The sequence below is a fragment of the Tursiops truncatus genome, chromosome 3 (genome assembly GCF_011762595.2).
Source record: "Tursiops truncatus isolate mTurTru1 chromosome 3, mTurTru1.mat.Y, whole genome shotgun sequence".
NCBI classification, from domain to species: domain Eukaryota; kingdom Metazoa; phylum Chordata; class Mammalia; order Artiodactyla; family Delphinidae; genus Tursiops; species Tursiops truncatus.
The window spans coordinates 113,200,341-113,216,155 of NC_047036.1; the positions used below are offsets into that span (position 1 = coordinate 113,200,341).

Sequence of the window (15,815 nt, forward strand, 5' to 3'; positions counted from 1 at the left end):
GTGCAGGTCCCGTCCCTATTCTTTTGTCTCTGTTTATTCTTTTTTCTTTTGCCCTACCCAGGTACGTGGGGGAGTTTCTTGCCTTTTGGGAGGTCTGAGGTCTTCTGCCAGCGTTCAGTAGGTGTTCTGTAGGAGTTGTTCCACGTGTAGGTGTATTTCTGATGTATATGTGGGGAGTAAGGTGATCTCCGCGTCTTACTCTTCCGCCATCTTCCCCCTCTTCCTGCCTGTTTCTTACATCAAAGGAGTTACATCTGTCCCACAAAATAAAAATTAAAGTAGCCTTGGCTTACCAGCAATTACACTTTCACTTTTCTCACCCAGCTAATTAAAACTAAGTAGCTAATATGGCTGTTGGTGCAAACTTATTCATAATAGATGTGAACAAAAGGGCCAGTAGGTTTCATTCCTACTCAGCCCATCACAGAGCAGATGTACTAGCTACAGGGAGATGGATTCTGCAACCTGTGGCCCCGGATCCCTTCTTCCCAGAGTCTCCACCTCACATGCTCTGACCCAGTCCACATGCACTGAGGGAAACATGGCTCCCCTGCCCAGTGGGTACTCTCTGTACTGAGAGGGAGCCTTCTGCCCACAGCAATGTCCACGGCCCGAGCCAACCTGCTGCAGCGCCTGCACACTCAGTAGTGAGCACGGGGCAGGTGAGGGCACAACTGCGACCTGATGGCATCTTTCCTTCCTTCCCTCTGCTGCTCACTATGGTGCGTCTTGACCATTGGCACTATTGCCATTGGCAGGAGGTAGGAAGAAACGTGCAGTACATCTTGCTCTTAGCAAAGCAAGGGATCACTCTAGATACGGCTATGGAGTCAGGTTTGCAAACAGCAAGGTAGTTAAAAAAAAAAAAATCAATCCCACAAAGTGCATATTTATCTGAAGTCGAGAATCCCTTGCATATCCAGTGTAAATTTATTTTTTGACAGCATCCAGTAAATCCCAGTAAAGTCGCTAAATTAAGATTCTTTAACATGGCAAGTGGTGTCAGAGCTCTTTAAGCAATGCTGATATGCGCTTGATTTTATGCCATGGTGGTCTGCAGGAAGCTGTATTTGCAAAGCAGCATTAGCAAACAGAAGCAGTTGCACCATACCTGAGTAACCTCTAAATTATCAGTAATTCTATTTAATGAAATGTCCCTCAGAGTCCCTTTGTTACCTTCCAGTGACACTGTAAGGAACCTGCCCATCTCGCTAAGCAGATTTCTCAGCAGCCTCAGTCTCCTGCTCTGAGAGCTTCTCTTCGGACAGAACTGACATCCACGGCGACACCGAGTGGGTGATGCTCTGCTTGGCCAGGTTGTGGTGGTTGATGACGGTGTAAAATTTCTCCCGGACGTTGGAGTCTTGCTCCGCATGGTAGCTCTCCAAGTCTCCTGGGATGCACTGGGTGTTCTTGAGGGTGAAGCCATCGGGACAGGCATGATCATAGTTGTACATCTTGTAGATGACCAGGAAGATGACACAGGTGAGAAAGACCAGGGCAAAGAAGACCAGCACAGACACCTTGAACCTCTTGGTAACACCCTCAGTGATGCTGACAGTGAACTTGGCTATCTTGGGAGGACGTGCTTTGCCTTTATTTCAGTCAGGTTCATTTTCAGTCTTAGTTTTCACGACCACCTTATCCAGGGGCGGGAACTGCAGCTGATTGACATCAAGGGGCATCATCAGGGGGGTGGTGTCGAAGCCATCCTCCAGCAGCGGCTGCTTGGTGCCCTTCTCCGTGAAATTGTTTCCCACCTTCACCATGGTTCCGGGAGACCCGAGGCTGCCACCCCACGCCTGGCTCCGGCAGGTCTGGGCTCCGACCGTGCTCTGAGCCTCCGTGTTGCCCGCTCCCGCTCACAGCAATCTCAGACGAAGATCTTGAGACAAGTGGGGCTGAGAGACAGGCTTTCAAGTTGAAAGTTCTAGAGTTGGAATCCTGGCTCCACCTTTTGCCAGCCTTGTGACTCTGGACAAATTACTGAACCTTTTAGTTTGTCAGGCTTTTAAAATGGCAGACTGGAGATAATAATAGCTGTCGTGTAATTTGAGCTTGAGCTGGATATCCCATCTCTAGCTCACTTGGACTCCTTGAGCAGGTTCCCAGTTCAAGATGCTTTAACTGTAAAGTAGAGAGTCTGGACCAGGTCCCTAAGTCTCTACAAACTTGAACCTCTCAAACTTTTTTGTTCTCCAGTTGGCCCTACCCACATTTTCTAGCCTCTTTTTCTAGTCTACCCACACTCATATTATTCAAATAATATTAAAATGGCATACATTTCAATAAGAAAGTATCTGTTCTAAAGAGTAAGCACTTGGGGGTTGGTTTTGAACTATTTTCCATCTTCCCAGTTGTCTTTTTGTTATTGGTCATGTCTCCATGCATTGAGTACTTCACTGAAGTCATTTGTAAAAGATAAACAAAAGTAATCACAGAAGAAGGCTTTTAAAATATACCTAGTATTTTGAGGTTAAAAAAGAAAGTATTGTCATTCAGTCTTGTGATTTTTAAAAATTTGGGCTCTATTTAGTTTTCTGCTCATTTTACCTTCTGATGTGCTCAAACCCTTCTGGTGTTAGCTCCTTTTGGGGCCCCAATCTGGTAAAAAGCAGAGACTTGGAGGTCAGATTTGTACTCTGATCCTGCTTAGGCCTGAGTCGCACTTCTTGGGAGAAGCTGCTAAACTATTCAGTGGAGCAGCTTCTTCATCTGCAAAAAAGTAAAAGGAATAATGGTGGGCAACTCCTTCAAAAGGCAACTGTGGGGGCTTCCCTGGTGGTGCAGTGGTTGAGAGTCTGCCTGCCGATGCAGGGGACACGGGTTCGTGCCCTGGTCCAGGAAGATCCCACATGCCGCGGAGCGGCTGGGCCCGTGAGTCATGGCTGCTGAGCCTGCGTGTCCGGAGCCTGTGCTCTGCAATGGGAGAGGCCACAACAGTGAGAGGCCCCCGTACCGCAAAAAAAAAAAAAAAAAAAAAAAAAGGCAACTGTGGGTGATAAATCCTGATAGAGTGCTCCTCTCTTCTTTAGGAAGAGCTTCTGAACTGCCATCCACTTTTCTAGATTGTACGTTGATAAAAAATTGCTAGGGAGGATTCCCAGAATTCAAGTCTATGAGCCCCTCCTGAGCCCATTTCTCTCAACAATGCCATCATTCCAGGGAGGGAGGGTGCTCGTTGATGCCAATGCAGACCGTAGATTGAGATTCCGAAGGAGATCTTTACAGGAGAGGGAAAGACTCACAAATTGGGCACAGTGTTTATTATTATAAGTTCTTTTAGAAGGAGAGGAGGTAACTGAGTTGAAAGCTAAGCAGTCACCTCTTTTGTGTCCCCAAAGGGCTTTGTTTCAGAAGAGGATGTGAACTCAGTTTCAAGGTCTGTTATCTGGGGACACACACTCAGGTGGGAATTAAGCCCACAAAAGACTAAAACTCTTTGTCATGGAATTTCTCAGCCTGTCCTGTGATGATGCTTCTCCCTTCTCAGGAGCACCTCTCTGGACTTGCCGTCACAGCTCAACCTGAGAAAAGACTCAAGAGCACCTGAGCAGTGTTTCAGAGACGTAACAGTAACTGTCCTAGCAGGAGCCGGAGCTGGAGCTTCATTCCACATCACTTTTCCACTGGAGGTCTGCTCAGGAGGGAGAATAGGTCAGGTGCCAAGGTCAAAAGTACACAACTGTTACACAGCAGTGAGCCGTGGAGAGATTAATTCAGAGGAAATATAATAACTACTGAACCAAGTCAGAGCAGAGAAAAATTTCTCAAGGAACACATAAGTACCCAATCTAAATTCAGAGTCCATATGGATGTCATAGACGCTGTAGCCTACAAACTTAAAGGACGTTAAAGCATCGTTTGTTAATTCCCTTCATTAACAAACATAAAAAACAAGGTGTTAACGTTCTCATTTTTAGGTGGAGAAACTGAGGTAGATGAAGCAAAATGACTAAACCTCAGGGCAGATAATTTCTGTGCAAGAGTTGCACATCATATAAATCTTGATGTTTCTGTAATAATCATGTTTTATCAAAGAAAAAAAAAATGTGTGTGGCTAGTATTTGTCAGAAGTTAAAATGTCTTTATTACTTCCCATGCGTTTTCCTGAATGACCTTGAAAGCAGACACTCAGATATAGCAAGAAATAAACAAGCCTTTCTTTCCCATCCTTAAATACCTCAGCTTTGACTTACATTTGGATGCTCACAGAATTGTCAGTTCAGCTCCTTTCCTTACAGAATCTGGTGTTGATGAAACATTATGGGCCTTCAAATCATGTATGCATACAAGAGTATACTGGGACATTCCTACTCCATGGGATTACTCTTAACATAAGGGGTTTCACAGCAAACCCTGGAGCTACGTGAATTGATTCAGATATTGATGGAGGCCTTTTAACCTCACTGGGAGTCTTATTAGCTCCGATTTCTATTCTAATGATACTTTCAAAACGTCTGTTTTATTTTTTCAGCTTTGTTAAGGTGTAATTGACAAAATTATAAAATATTTAAAGTCCACATTATGATGATTTGATATATATTTATATGTTTTGGTTAGAACATTTAAGTCCTCTCTTAGCAGATTTCAATTATATAATACAGTGTTATCAACTATAGTTACGATGTTTTACATTAGATCTTCAGACCTTATTCATCTTATAGCTGAAAGTTTGTACCCTTTTACCAACCTCTCCCTATTTCCCCCATTTAAACATTTATATACCTATGAAAATATTTAGCCACTGTATCCTTGCCATTTAATCTTGACACAATAGATAATCAGGCTTTAGCCATACTTTTCATATGGGTTGGAAAGACTCCACAAAAGATATGTCAGAAAGATAGTCATTTGGTCCACAATAGCTGGAGGACAAAGCTCACACTCATGAATCAGATGTGTTGCTCTGTTGGACTCTGGGGATCCTGTCAGTTTTACTGCCAATAATGAGCAAAATGATTCTCCCTAAAATGCAGTTAGCATTTAATTGCCCCTTCTTTAATTTTTTTCTTAAAAATGAACTTTGAATGCACATGCCTTTTTATTTGCATATATTATTGAGATAAGTGATCAAACTCATCAAACACCTCAATTAAGATACTGTGTATCTTTTCCATTTTCCATAAATGCATACATTGACATTTGATGTCATTGAGAAGGGTTTCAGTGGAAACAAAACCATATTTGAGAGGAGGACTGATTATTAAACTCCCTCTTGATCCCTTGGTTGCTATTTTTATCAAGCTGCTCTTACAGATGCATCAGCCAGTCTGAAGGAAGCCAGATGTCAGTGATCCATAAAAAGTATGAATTCTACACCCTAAGTCCCGCTGCAAAAGAGCATGACCACAGCGCCTTTTGGAGACAGGGACTGTGGTTAATTACTGATGAAGCAAAGGCCACACTTAATCACAATGTCTTTTTAGCGATATTTGTTGTAGTTTTTATAAAATTGCTACATGCACCGTAGGTCTTTGTAGAAATTATCCAAGCCTGAAACGAATTTAGTCTGTAACATTCCACAACTTAGAACCAGACAAAATCCAGGAGTCAGGTCAGCCATCCAGGAAAACCTAGTTCTGGTCTGTATATCCTCTTTCAAGTGTACATATTGTGAGTTTTAGTTCAGAGCAACAGTGATGAAATAGTCAAGTGATTTCGAGTTTTCTCCTAAACCTCAGTTCCCTTGCCAGTAGAAAGGAAGTGTTAAAATCCACCCTCCATGGGCCTCAAGACTACAGTCAAGATGAAATAATGTGTATCAAATGCCCTGGATACTGTAAAGCCTTATACAAATGTCCATGACAATAATGATGAACACCTTACATATCAGTACATTTAAGTAAATGATTATAAATTGGCTTACAGTTTACTCTACACTGATATATAAAGCTTAGCTATTTTTCTAAATAATAGCTAGAGGTAACATATATTACACATTTGCCATGTGCCAGATACTGTGCTAACTGCTTTATATGAGTTGTTTTAAATTCACACAAATCGTATGATAAGCTTGGCTATTGTCCTTAATGACTAATCCTAATGATTAACACTTATTACACATTAACCACATTGCAGGTACCATGCTGAGTACTTTACATGCATTATCACTTTAAATCCTCATAAACTGTATGATATATTTGCTATTGTCATTCCCATTTAACAGGTGATAAAGTGAAGCTCAGGTAAATTAACTTTTGCCTATACAACTTGTGAGGCTGAATGATTTGTGAGTGGTAGACCTACTGTTAGGAGTCTAATCTGTCTGATTTCAAAGCCTGTGCTTTTAGCTGGTATGCCACTGCCATCCATCTTCCTCATGCATTTTTTCTAAATTTCCTTAGACTGTAAATTTTCCCTCTAGAGTGCAGGATCCTTGAGGGCAGGGGAATTACTTGTTTATATGGTATATGTACCTGGCACCCGATGCTTGGCATATGGTGCATGGTCAAATAACGTAATTCTTAAATACTTGACTTTGGGTTGGTTATTAAAGAAGGCCAATAAAACAGAGGTATTAATGTTTACTAGCGTCCTCTTTCTTACAAATACAGGAGCCATGTAATCCTATAAATACTGTTTCCTATTTGTAACTGACAACTTTTAAAATAAGGTATGAGTTGCAAAGGAAAAATTAGTTTCCAATTAGCTGCACTATAAATAATGGCCCATAAGTTGCTAGGTGAGACTGCTCATATCAGAGGGTATATTAAGTCTTTTTGTTTGTTTGTTTGTTTTTTTTTGTATTAAGTCTTGTGGGTGACTTGGGCAGATGACTGAAGCAGGCGTTCCCACTGCTTCAGAATACTCCTAAATGTTTTTTAATGTATTTCTAAAGGCATCCAACTTATTTCTAAAGTATCATCTTCCTTATTTTGTCAAAGCTGAGGTGAGATAGTACGTATAAATTACAGTTTTGTAAGTGCTCTAGTAATAATTGAATAATATTAACTATTTTAGTTTAATACATTTATAATAACTGTGGATTCAAAGCATTCAAGTTCCCACCTAAGCTAGTGAAAATAATTTGCTTGTGCAACACATATATTTTGAGTAAAAAAGATATTCACTTATTTACTCCATGAATATACGTGAGTTCATATTCCTTGCCAGTCAGGTCCTACAGGAAAGAAGCAAAGTATCCTTCTGCTACTCATTACAATACATGATATTGAGACATACTTTCCAAACACTTCTGCTAATCTGGCATTTTTTTTTGCCATTGCATCTTGGATTGAAAAACATTATCCAGTGTTCCTGAATGTTAATAAATGATTTTATCATCCATTTATCTTTCACCAAATACCATCATTTAGAGAAGAGGTTATTCTCAGTATTTTCAAACTACCCTATGTATTAGCCGTGCAAGTATAACTAGTGCTTTGTGTGTGCTTCTTTTATTTCATTTTTCTTTTTAAATCCTCGGTGGTCTATTTGGAACTAGGGAGTTGTGAAACTGAATATCTATATCTCATTGTGTATAGCTCCAGGTAGAGCTGAAACAGTAAGTTCTAATAGTTACATATTTTTTTTCCTCCGAAGATTTGTCTTGGAATACAATAGATATGTGTAACCTTTTGATTGTTTATTGACCTCTGTGACAAGAGTCTGAAATAAACATCTAGTACCAAAAAAGTAAGAGAGGCTCTTAAATCATGAAATGCAATACTGAGAAAAGTAACATGCTGAACATTTATCTGGGGGTGGGGGGCAGTGTTGATTGCGTTTCCTAAGCAAGAGATCCTCTCATCCAGGCTACCACATGCATGTGTAATTAGCCTCAATGAGGCTTCACATAGTTTTGAATTTTTTCTGGGTTAATTACTGCCTAAAGGAGTTAGCTCAAGTGTTTTTAGAAATAATTGTTTTGAACTTATAATTGTGACATAGAACCTTAGTAAATTGTTAAATAATTGAACCAATGTCATTGTTTAAAAGATCTTAGAGAGTGAGTTTGAATCATATCCATAATGAATATTCTGGATTTAATGTGAATTCATTCATAAATCTGATGTGTGCCCAGTGCTTCAGAAATAGGACCCACCAGCAGGTGGCATTCTGAGGCAAAAATTCACTGAATGCCACCAGACAGGGTCATTCATTATTGCCTCTTTCAAATCTACCCTAAATCCATTAAGCCTTTAAGTCGCAATTAATGGCAGTAGCATCCTGGTTATGTCTACCCAATTATACTTAAGTGAATTTACAACTTCAAAGTTAAAGAGGGAGGTTCTGTGTTCCAGAGTTTCAAAGCTTGTGCCAAAGCCCTGACAGATTACATCTCTTTTAAGAAAAGCATATTTGTTATGCTGAAATGGTTGTCTAAAGGACGTGCTTTCAACAACGAAAAGGAACGAAAGGTAATAGTCTCCTTCCCACCTGTAGTTCTTTAGTGGTGGCAACTTATTAGGATATAGCTTTTTCCTCCTCATACCCCTGTATTTATATTAAGATAAATACAACCACAAAAAAATCAAAAAGCTCTCAGTAGTGAAGTAGGAGGAGAAGAGACAACATGCATACTCTCTTATAGGAATAAAACTACACTCTAGCACAAAACGGCTGGGCTACCAGCATGAGTTGCCTATTTCTAAAAGGCTTTGTAAACTTAGACTTTCAATGAAAAAGTAAACAAAAAAATTCTCTACCAACCCAGCAAATAAGAGACTTTAGATCCAGATTTACATCTAAAAATCTAAGCAATGCACAAGAGGGAGAGGGCTAATAAAAGTTTAATTCCATATTTCAGCGAGAAAACAAGCTGTACTGGAAAAATCATTATGAAAGAATCATCATAGCTGCTTACATTGAGGGTGAAATACGCAGGCTTGTCCTTCTCTAGATGACCGGAATCCGGTGTTGAGTCGTGGGAATCTGGCTCCCCATGGGTGGTTTGCCGAATAGATGCCACTCTCCGTGGTGCTGAAGTATGAAGCTGGTCCAGTGAGTGGAGTTGAGAGGATGTGAAAGCGCACTCCAGTGTCCTTTGTGTTGTAATAGTAAAAACTCGCCTTCCGTGGCAGACCCGCTTTACTGTTCTTTTCCTAATCTGGGGGAGATTTCCCAGGGAACATGACGGAGAGGGATCCGTGTGTGAGACTGGCACGCGGTGTGGTGATGGGTTCTTATAGTCCCCACCCCCTCTCCAGTAGCTTTGAAAGGGAGGTAGCAGCTCTGCCTTCCTACCACAGCTCCAAAGGATTTCTGCCGGCCCCCACTCAAGCCCCAGAACGGCACATAACACACACACACACACACACACGCACACACGCACGCATGCACACACACACACACACACACACACCTCAATTATATAAGGTAGCAGGTTCTGGCTCCCGAAGCAGAATATTCATCTGTTAAATGAAAAATGAGGAATGAACTGGTTTTCTACCTGTTGTATCTGTGTGTGTTTACAGAGGGAAGGAGTTGAGAAGAAAACTAGAACCAGAGGAACCTTAAGAATAACAGAAGTGGTTTACTTTAATAAGCTTTAAGGTCACACCCCACTTTGTCTTATGTGAGTGATGCATTTTCTAAATGTAACCTTTTGTTTCTTGATCTTTTAGCCATTGTCTAGGGTCAGGAAGAGGTCAGTGATGTAGAGCAAGTCTGATACTAGTAAAAAGACTTTAAAAGGGTTAGCTTTCATTTGTAACTTTGCACTTTTTGAAAGGAAATTCCTAATGCAAAAACCCATTTCCCCACATTCCACCCTCTCACCAGTTGCTTTGTTAACAAATGATCTATGATTTTTAAACACCAAGGTATTTTGATGGCCTCAATGGAGAGAAACCTCCTTAATTGAAATATTACCTGTGTGAGAGAAACCAGGATTACTCCCAGGATCTATCTGGGTCACTGAACAATGAATCAGAAGGCTTATTGTTTGAAACCAACTCATGGTTAACAACTGACAGTCTGTATACTTAGGATTAAAGAGTTGGCTTCAATATATTTTGCACAATGTCATTCTAGGTTTATATGCAAATCAGATTACATTGGTTCATTAACATGCTACTAGCATTTTCTCTGCATATAACATGGTATGTGGGAAAAGACCCCGGAATTTTGATTTACTTATTAACTGTGTCACCTTGAGCATAATAACCTTACTGAATCTCAGTCTTCTTGTATGTAAATGGTGGGTGAAAATGGGTAACAATGCTTTTTTCCAAATGCATGCATTTAAGAGATGCGTAATAAGTTTGACTGTTCTTCCTCCCCTCCTTGTTCAAGAGAAGTTAATTATCTAGTTAAAACTCTAAAAAGCTTGACAACAAACTAATTTGATTCCTATAAGCCTCTACACAAGCTCTCCAATGTTAATGATTGTGGTTTATTGGATAAAATACTATTTTAAAAAGAAATTTCCTTAACATGAAGACTTTTTCTTTAAAAATTTTGCAGTCTTGAGGGCAAGGGAATGTTATTTTTAATTAGAATCAGCAACAAATACATTTAACTCATTTTGAATAAAATGTTAATAAATTAAGAGCTATTTAGTATTACATTTTTTTGTAGAAAAAAAATGTGAAGCCAACAAAAGTGTCTTACACAATCCCAGAGTTAGAAGATTAGCTATGACACTGATAATACTCCTTTGATTGGGATCCTCTTCATCATGATCAGTGAAGCAATACAGAATAAGATACTCTTAATTATAAAATACTTTATGAAGACTACTAGGTTGTGGCTTTTAGTTGATAATGATGGAGATGAATTCTTATTATATTTGTTTTGAATACATAACCAAGATAAATTGTGACATGAACTATGTACTTGTTTCCACTTATGATGAGCTCATAAAAAACCCCGCATATTTTAAAAAATGTGCTAATGACAGTACAACAGTCATATATATGGAGGAAATGAGCTAATTATTTTATAGATATATAATTGAAGATAGGTCAGAATCAGCTCTTCAGAAATGATGGGATAAGATGATGTTTTATGAAGAATCTAACTTGCAGTGTACACATTATTAGAGAGCTTTATCACTTCTGGAGGATATTATACACAACATTTGGTTCAATGGGTAAATACTTGTAATCTGAAAAAACTTCTGTACATATCAAAATATTTTCAATATGTAAAATGCAGAAGTAATTAGGTTCTTACTATCAACAGTGAAAGTTCAGAAGATGATAGATGTCTAAGGTTCCTGTGTAAGGTCTCGAGCTTTGTTTTTTCCTAGGCTCATAGCAGAGTACATAGCACTTCTTGTCAAACTTCTTGTGTTTTAATTCCAAATATTCCATTCCCCAATGTGTCCCTTAGTTTTATCACCTATAAAATGAAGGTAATAAGAGTCCCTCACTTGTAGAGTTACAATGAAGATAAAATGAGAGAACTCACATAAAATGCTTATAGCAATGCCTGGTACAAAGTCAGAGCTCAGCATGTGTCAGCTTCCATTCTTTTTTTAAAACAAAAAATTTTTTGAGTTATAATTAACATACAATATTAGAGTAGTTTCACCTGTACAACATAGTGATTCGATATTTTTATATAAATGCTCACCACAGTAAGTCTGGTGACCATTCATTGCCATACAAAGTTGATACACTGTTCTTGACTATTTTCCCTATGCTGTACATCCCTGTGACTTATTTTTTAATAACTCTTAGTTCTCTTCATCTATTTCACCCATTCCTCTATCCCATCCTCTCTGACAACCACCAGTTCTCTGCATCTATGAGTCTGTTTCTGTTTTGTTTATTTTGTTTTTTAGATTCCACATAAGTGAAATCATATGGTATTTCTCTTTCTCTTTCTGACTTATTTCACCTACGTAATACACTGTAGGTTTCTCCATGTTGTTGCAAATGGCAAGTTTTCATTCTTTTTTATGACTGAGTAATATTCAATTGTGTGTGTGTGCGTGTGTGTGTATATGCACACCACATCTTCTTTATCCATTCATTTATCGATGGACACTTAGATTACTTCCATATCTTAGATATTGTATACAGTGCTGCAGTGAACATAGGGGTACATATATCTTTTCAAAGTAGTGTTTTTCTTTTCTTTGGATAAATACCCAGAAATGGACTCACTGCACCATATGGTAGTTTATTTTTAGGAAACTCTGTTTTTTATGGGAAACTCTGTACTGTTTTCCATAGTGGCTGCACCAGTTTACATTCTGACCAACAGTGTATGACATCCTCACTAAAACTTGCTGTTTCTTGTCTTTTTGATAATAGCCATTCTAGCAGGTATGAGGTGGTTTTGATTTGCATTTCTCTGGTGATAAGTGATGTTGAGCACCTTATCATGTGCCTGTTGTCTATTTGTATGTCTCCTTTGGAAAAATGTCTGTTCAGGTTCTCTGCCCATTTTTTAATCAGGTTGTTTACTTTTATGATAGTTGAGTTTTATGAGTTCTTTATATATTTTGGAATTTAGCCCCTTAGCAGATATGTAATTTTCAAATATCTTTCTCAGTTCAGTAGGTTGCCTTTTCATTTTTGTTGGTGGTTTCTTTCGCTGTGTAAATGCTTTTTAGTTTGATGTACTTCTATTTGTTTATTTTTACTTTTGTTGCCCTTGTCTGAGGAGACATATCCAAAAAATATTGTTAGGACAGATGTCAAAGAGGTTACTGCCTATGTTTTGTTCTAGTAGTTTTATGGCTTCAGGTCTTATTTTTAAGCTTTTAATCCATTTTGAGTTCACTTTTGTATATGGTGTAAGAAAGTGGGCCAGTTTCATTCATTTGGAAGTTGCTGTCCAGTTTTCCACCACCATTTATTGAAGATACTGTCTTTTCCCCATTGTATATTCTTGACTCCATTGTTGTAGATTAATTGACCATATGAGCATGGGTTTATTTCTGGGGTCTTTATTCCATTGATCTTTGTTTTTGTGAGTACCATACTGTTTTGGTTACTGTAGCTTTGTAGTATAATTTCAAGTCTGGGGACATGATACTTCCACCCTTGTTCTTCTTTCTGAAGATTGCTTTGGCTATTTGGGGTCTCTTGTGGTTCCATACACATTTTAGGATTATTTGTTCTAGTTCTGTAAAAAATGCCATTGGTGTCTTGATAGAGGTTGTATTGTATCTGTAGATTGCTTTGGGTCATATGGGCATTTTAATGATATTGATTCTTCCAATCCATGAATATGGCATATTTTTCAATTTAATTGTGTCATCTTCAATTTCCTTCCTTAGTGTCTTATAGTTTTCAGAGTAAAGGTCTTTAACCTCCTTGGTTGAATTTATTCCTAGGTATTTTATTCTTTCTGATGCAGTTGTAAATGGGATTGTTTTCTTCATTTCTCTTTCTAATATTTCATTATTAGTATATAGAAATGCAACAGACTTCTGTGTATTAATTTTGTATCCTGCAACTTTACTGAATTCATTTATTAGTTCTAATAGTTTTTTGGTGGAGTCTTTGGAGTTTTCTATATACAGTATCACGTTATCTGCAAATGACAGTTTTACTTCTTCCTTTCCAATTTGGATGCCTATTTCTTTCTCTTTTTTTTTTTTTGCCTAACTGCGGTGGCTAGGACTTCCAATAATTTGTTGAATAAAAGTAGTGATAGTGGACATCCTTGTCTTGTTCCTGATCTTGGGGAAAAAACGTGCAGCTTTTCACCATTGAGTATGATGTTAGCTATGGGTTTGCCGTTTATTGCCTTTATTATGTTAAGGTATTTCCCTCTATACCCACATTGTTGAGAGTCTTTATCAAACAGAAATGTTGAATTTTGTCAAGTGCTTTTTCTGCATCTATTGAGATGCTCATATGATTTTTATCCTTTGTTAATGTGGTATGTTACACTGATTGATTTATGGGTGTTAAACCATCCTTGTAACCCTGGAATGAATTCCACTTGATCATGGTTTATGATTATTTTAATGTACTGTTGAGTTTGGTTTGCTAATACTTTTTTGACAATTTTTGCATTTATTTTCATCAGGGAATTGGCCTGTAATTTTCTTTTTTTATTGTGTCTTTGTCTGGTTTTGTTATCAGGGTAATGCTGGCCTTGGAGGTCTTCCTCCCTCTTCAGTTGTTTTTGGGAATAATTTGAGGGGAGGTATAAACTCCTCTATAAACGTTTGGTATATTCACCCGTGAAGCCATCTGGACCTGGATTTTTTGGGAGTTTTTGATTACTGATTTCATTTTGTTGATAGTAATTCATCTATTCAAATTTCTATTTCTTCATGATTCAGTCTTAGAAAATTATATATTTCTAGGAATTTATATATTTCTTCTAGTTTGTATAATTTGTTGGCATATAATTGTTCATAGTATTCTCTTGTGATTTTTTTTGTATTTTTGTGGTGTCAGTTGTAATTCCTCTTTCATTTCTGATATCATTTATTTAGGCTCTCTCTTAATTCTCGATAAGCCTGGCTAATGGTTTGTCAATTTTGTTTATCTTTTTAAAGAATCAACTTTTACTTTCATTGATCTTTGCTATAGGTTTTTAGTCTCTATGTCATTTTTTTCTGCTCTGATCTTTATTATTTCTTTCTTTCTACTAGTTTTTATGTTTGCTTGTTCTTTTTCTAGTTTCTTTAAATGTACAGTTAGGTTGTTTATTTGAGTTTTTTCTTATTTCTTGAGGTAGACCTTTAGTACTGTGAACTTCCCTCCTAGAACTGCTTTTCCTGCATCCCATAGATTTTGGAAAGTTGTGTTTTCATTTTCATTTGTCTCAAGGTATTTTTTGATTTCCTCTTTGATTTCTTCCTTGATCCATTGATTGTTTAATAGCATGTTGTTTAGTCTCCACATGTCTGTGTTTTTTCCAGTTTTCTTCTTATATTTGATTTCTAGTTTCATACTGCTGTGGTCAGAAAATATGCTTCATGTGATCTCAGTCTTCTTAAATTTATCAAGACTCATTTTCTGGCTTAACATGTGAAAAATCCTGGTGGAACTTCCATGTGCAATTGAAAAAAATGTATACCCTGCTGCTTTAGGATGGAATGTTCTATATATATATCTGTTAAGTCCATCTGATCTAATGTGTCGTTTAAAGCGAATGTTTCCTTGTTGATTTTCTGTCTGAATGATCTGTTCAATGATGTAAGAGGGGTATTAAAGTTCCCTACAACTATTGTATTGCTTTCTCTTTCTCCCTGTATTTCTGTTAATATTTGCTTTATATTTTTAGATGTTTCTCCTCTGGGCTCATAAATGTTTACAAATGTTATATCCTCTTGTTGGATTGATCTCTTTATCATTATATAATGCCCTTCTTTGTCTTTTGTTACAGTCTTTGTTTTAGAGTCTGTTTTGTCTGATATGAGTATTGCTAGCTTTCTTTTCTTTTCCATTTTTATAGAGCGTCTTTTTCATTCCTTCACTTTTAGTCTGTGTTTTTAGAGCTGAGGTGTCTCTTGTAGGTAGCATATAGATGGGTCTTATTTTTTTTGTTCCTTCAGCTACTCTCTGTCTTTCAATTGGAGGAGTTAGTCCATTTACATTTATAGTTAATATTGACAGGTATCTACTTATTGCCATTTTGTTAACTGTTTTCTGGTTGTCTTTGTCATTCTTCTTTGTTCCTGTCTTCTTGGTTTCCTACTTTGTTGTCTGATGGATTCCTTTAATGTTGTGTTTGGATGCCTTTCTCTTTATTTTTTTCTGTACCCATTATAGGTTTTTGGCTTGGTTCATATGTATAGACCTGTAAAGGTAGCTATCTATTTTAAGCTGGTAGTCACTTCTTTGAAGGCATTCTAAAAGCACTACATTTTTACTCCCTTCCCTTTGTTGTTGTTTTTTTTTTTTTTTTTGCGGTACGTGGGCCTCTCACTGTCGTGGCCTCTCCTGTTGCGG

General features: G+C 37.8%; 1 protein-coding gene across 1 annotated transcript; it reads right to left on the bottom strand.

The window, feature by feature from the left end:
* Nucleotides 1–1,211: 1,211 nt before the first annotated feature.
* On the bottom strand, nt 1,212–1,800 carry LOC101328643 (neuronal vesicle trafficking-associated protein 1-like). The gene is made up of 2 exons (XM_073801925.1): nt 1,641–1,800; nt 1,212–1,523 (listed from the first exon to the last, which is right to left on the bottom strand). The coding sequence occupies exons 1-2, from the start codon at nt 1,767–1,769 to the stop codon at nt 1,212–1,214; spliced, it is 441 nt and encodes a 146-aa protein (XP_073658026.1). The 5' UTR covers nt 1,770–1,800.
* Between the last annotated feature and the right edge of the window lie 14,015 nt (nt 1,801–15,815).

What these genes read in the sequence shown, in the direction of transcription:
- LOC101328643 (XM_073801925.1), bottom strand. Translation starts at nt 1,769, where the DNA reads ATGGTGAAGGTGGGAAACAATTTCACGGAGAAGGGCACCAAGCAGCCG. An exon ending in AGTTCCCGCCCCTGGATAAG is followed by an intron (nt 1,524 to 1,640) that starts GTGGTCGTGAAA and finishes AAGAGGTTCAAG; the next exon opens with GTGTCTGTGCTGGTCTTCTT.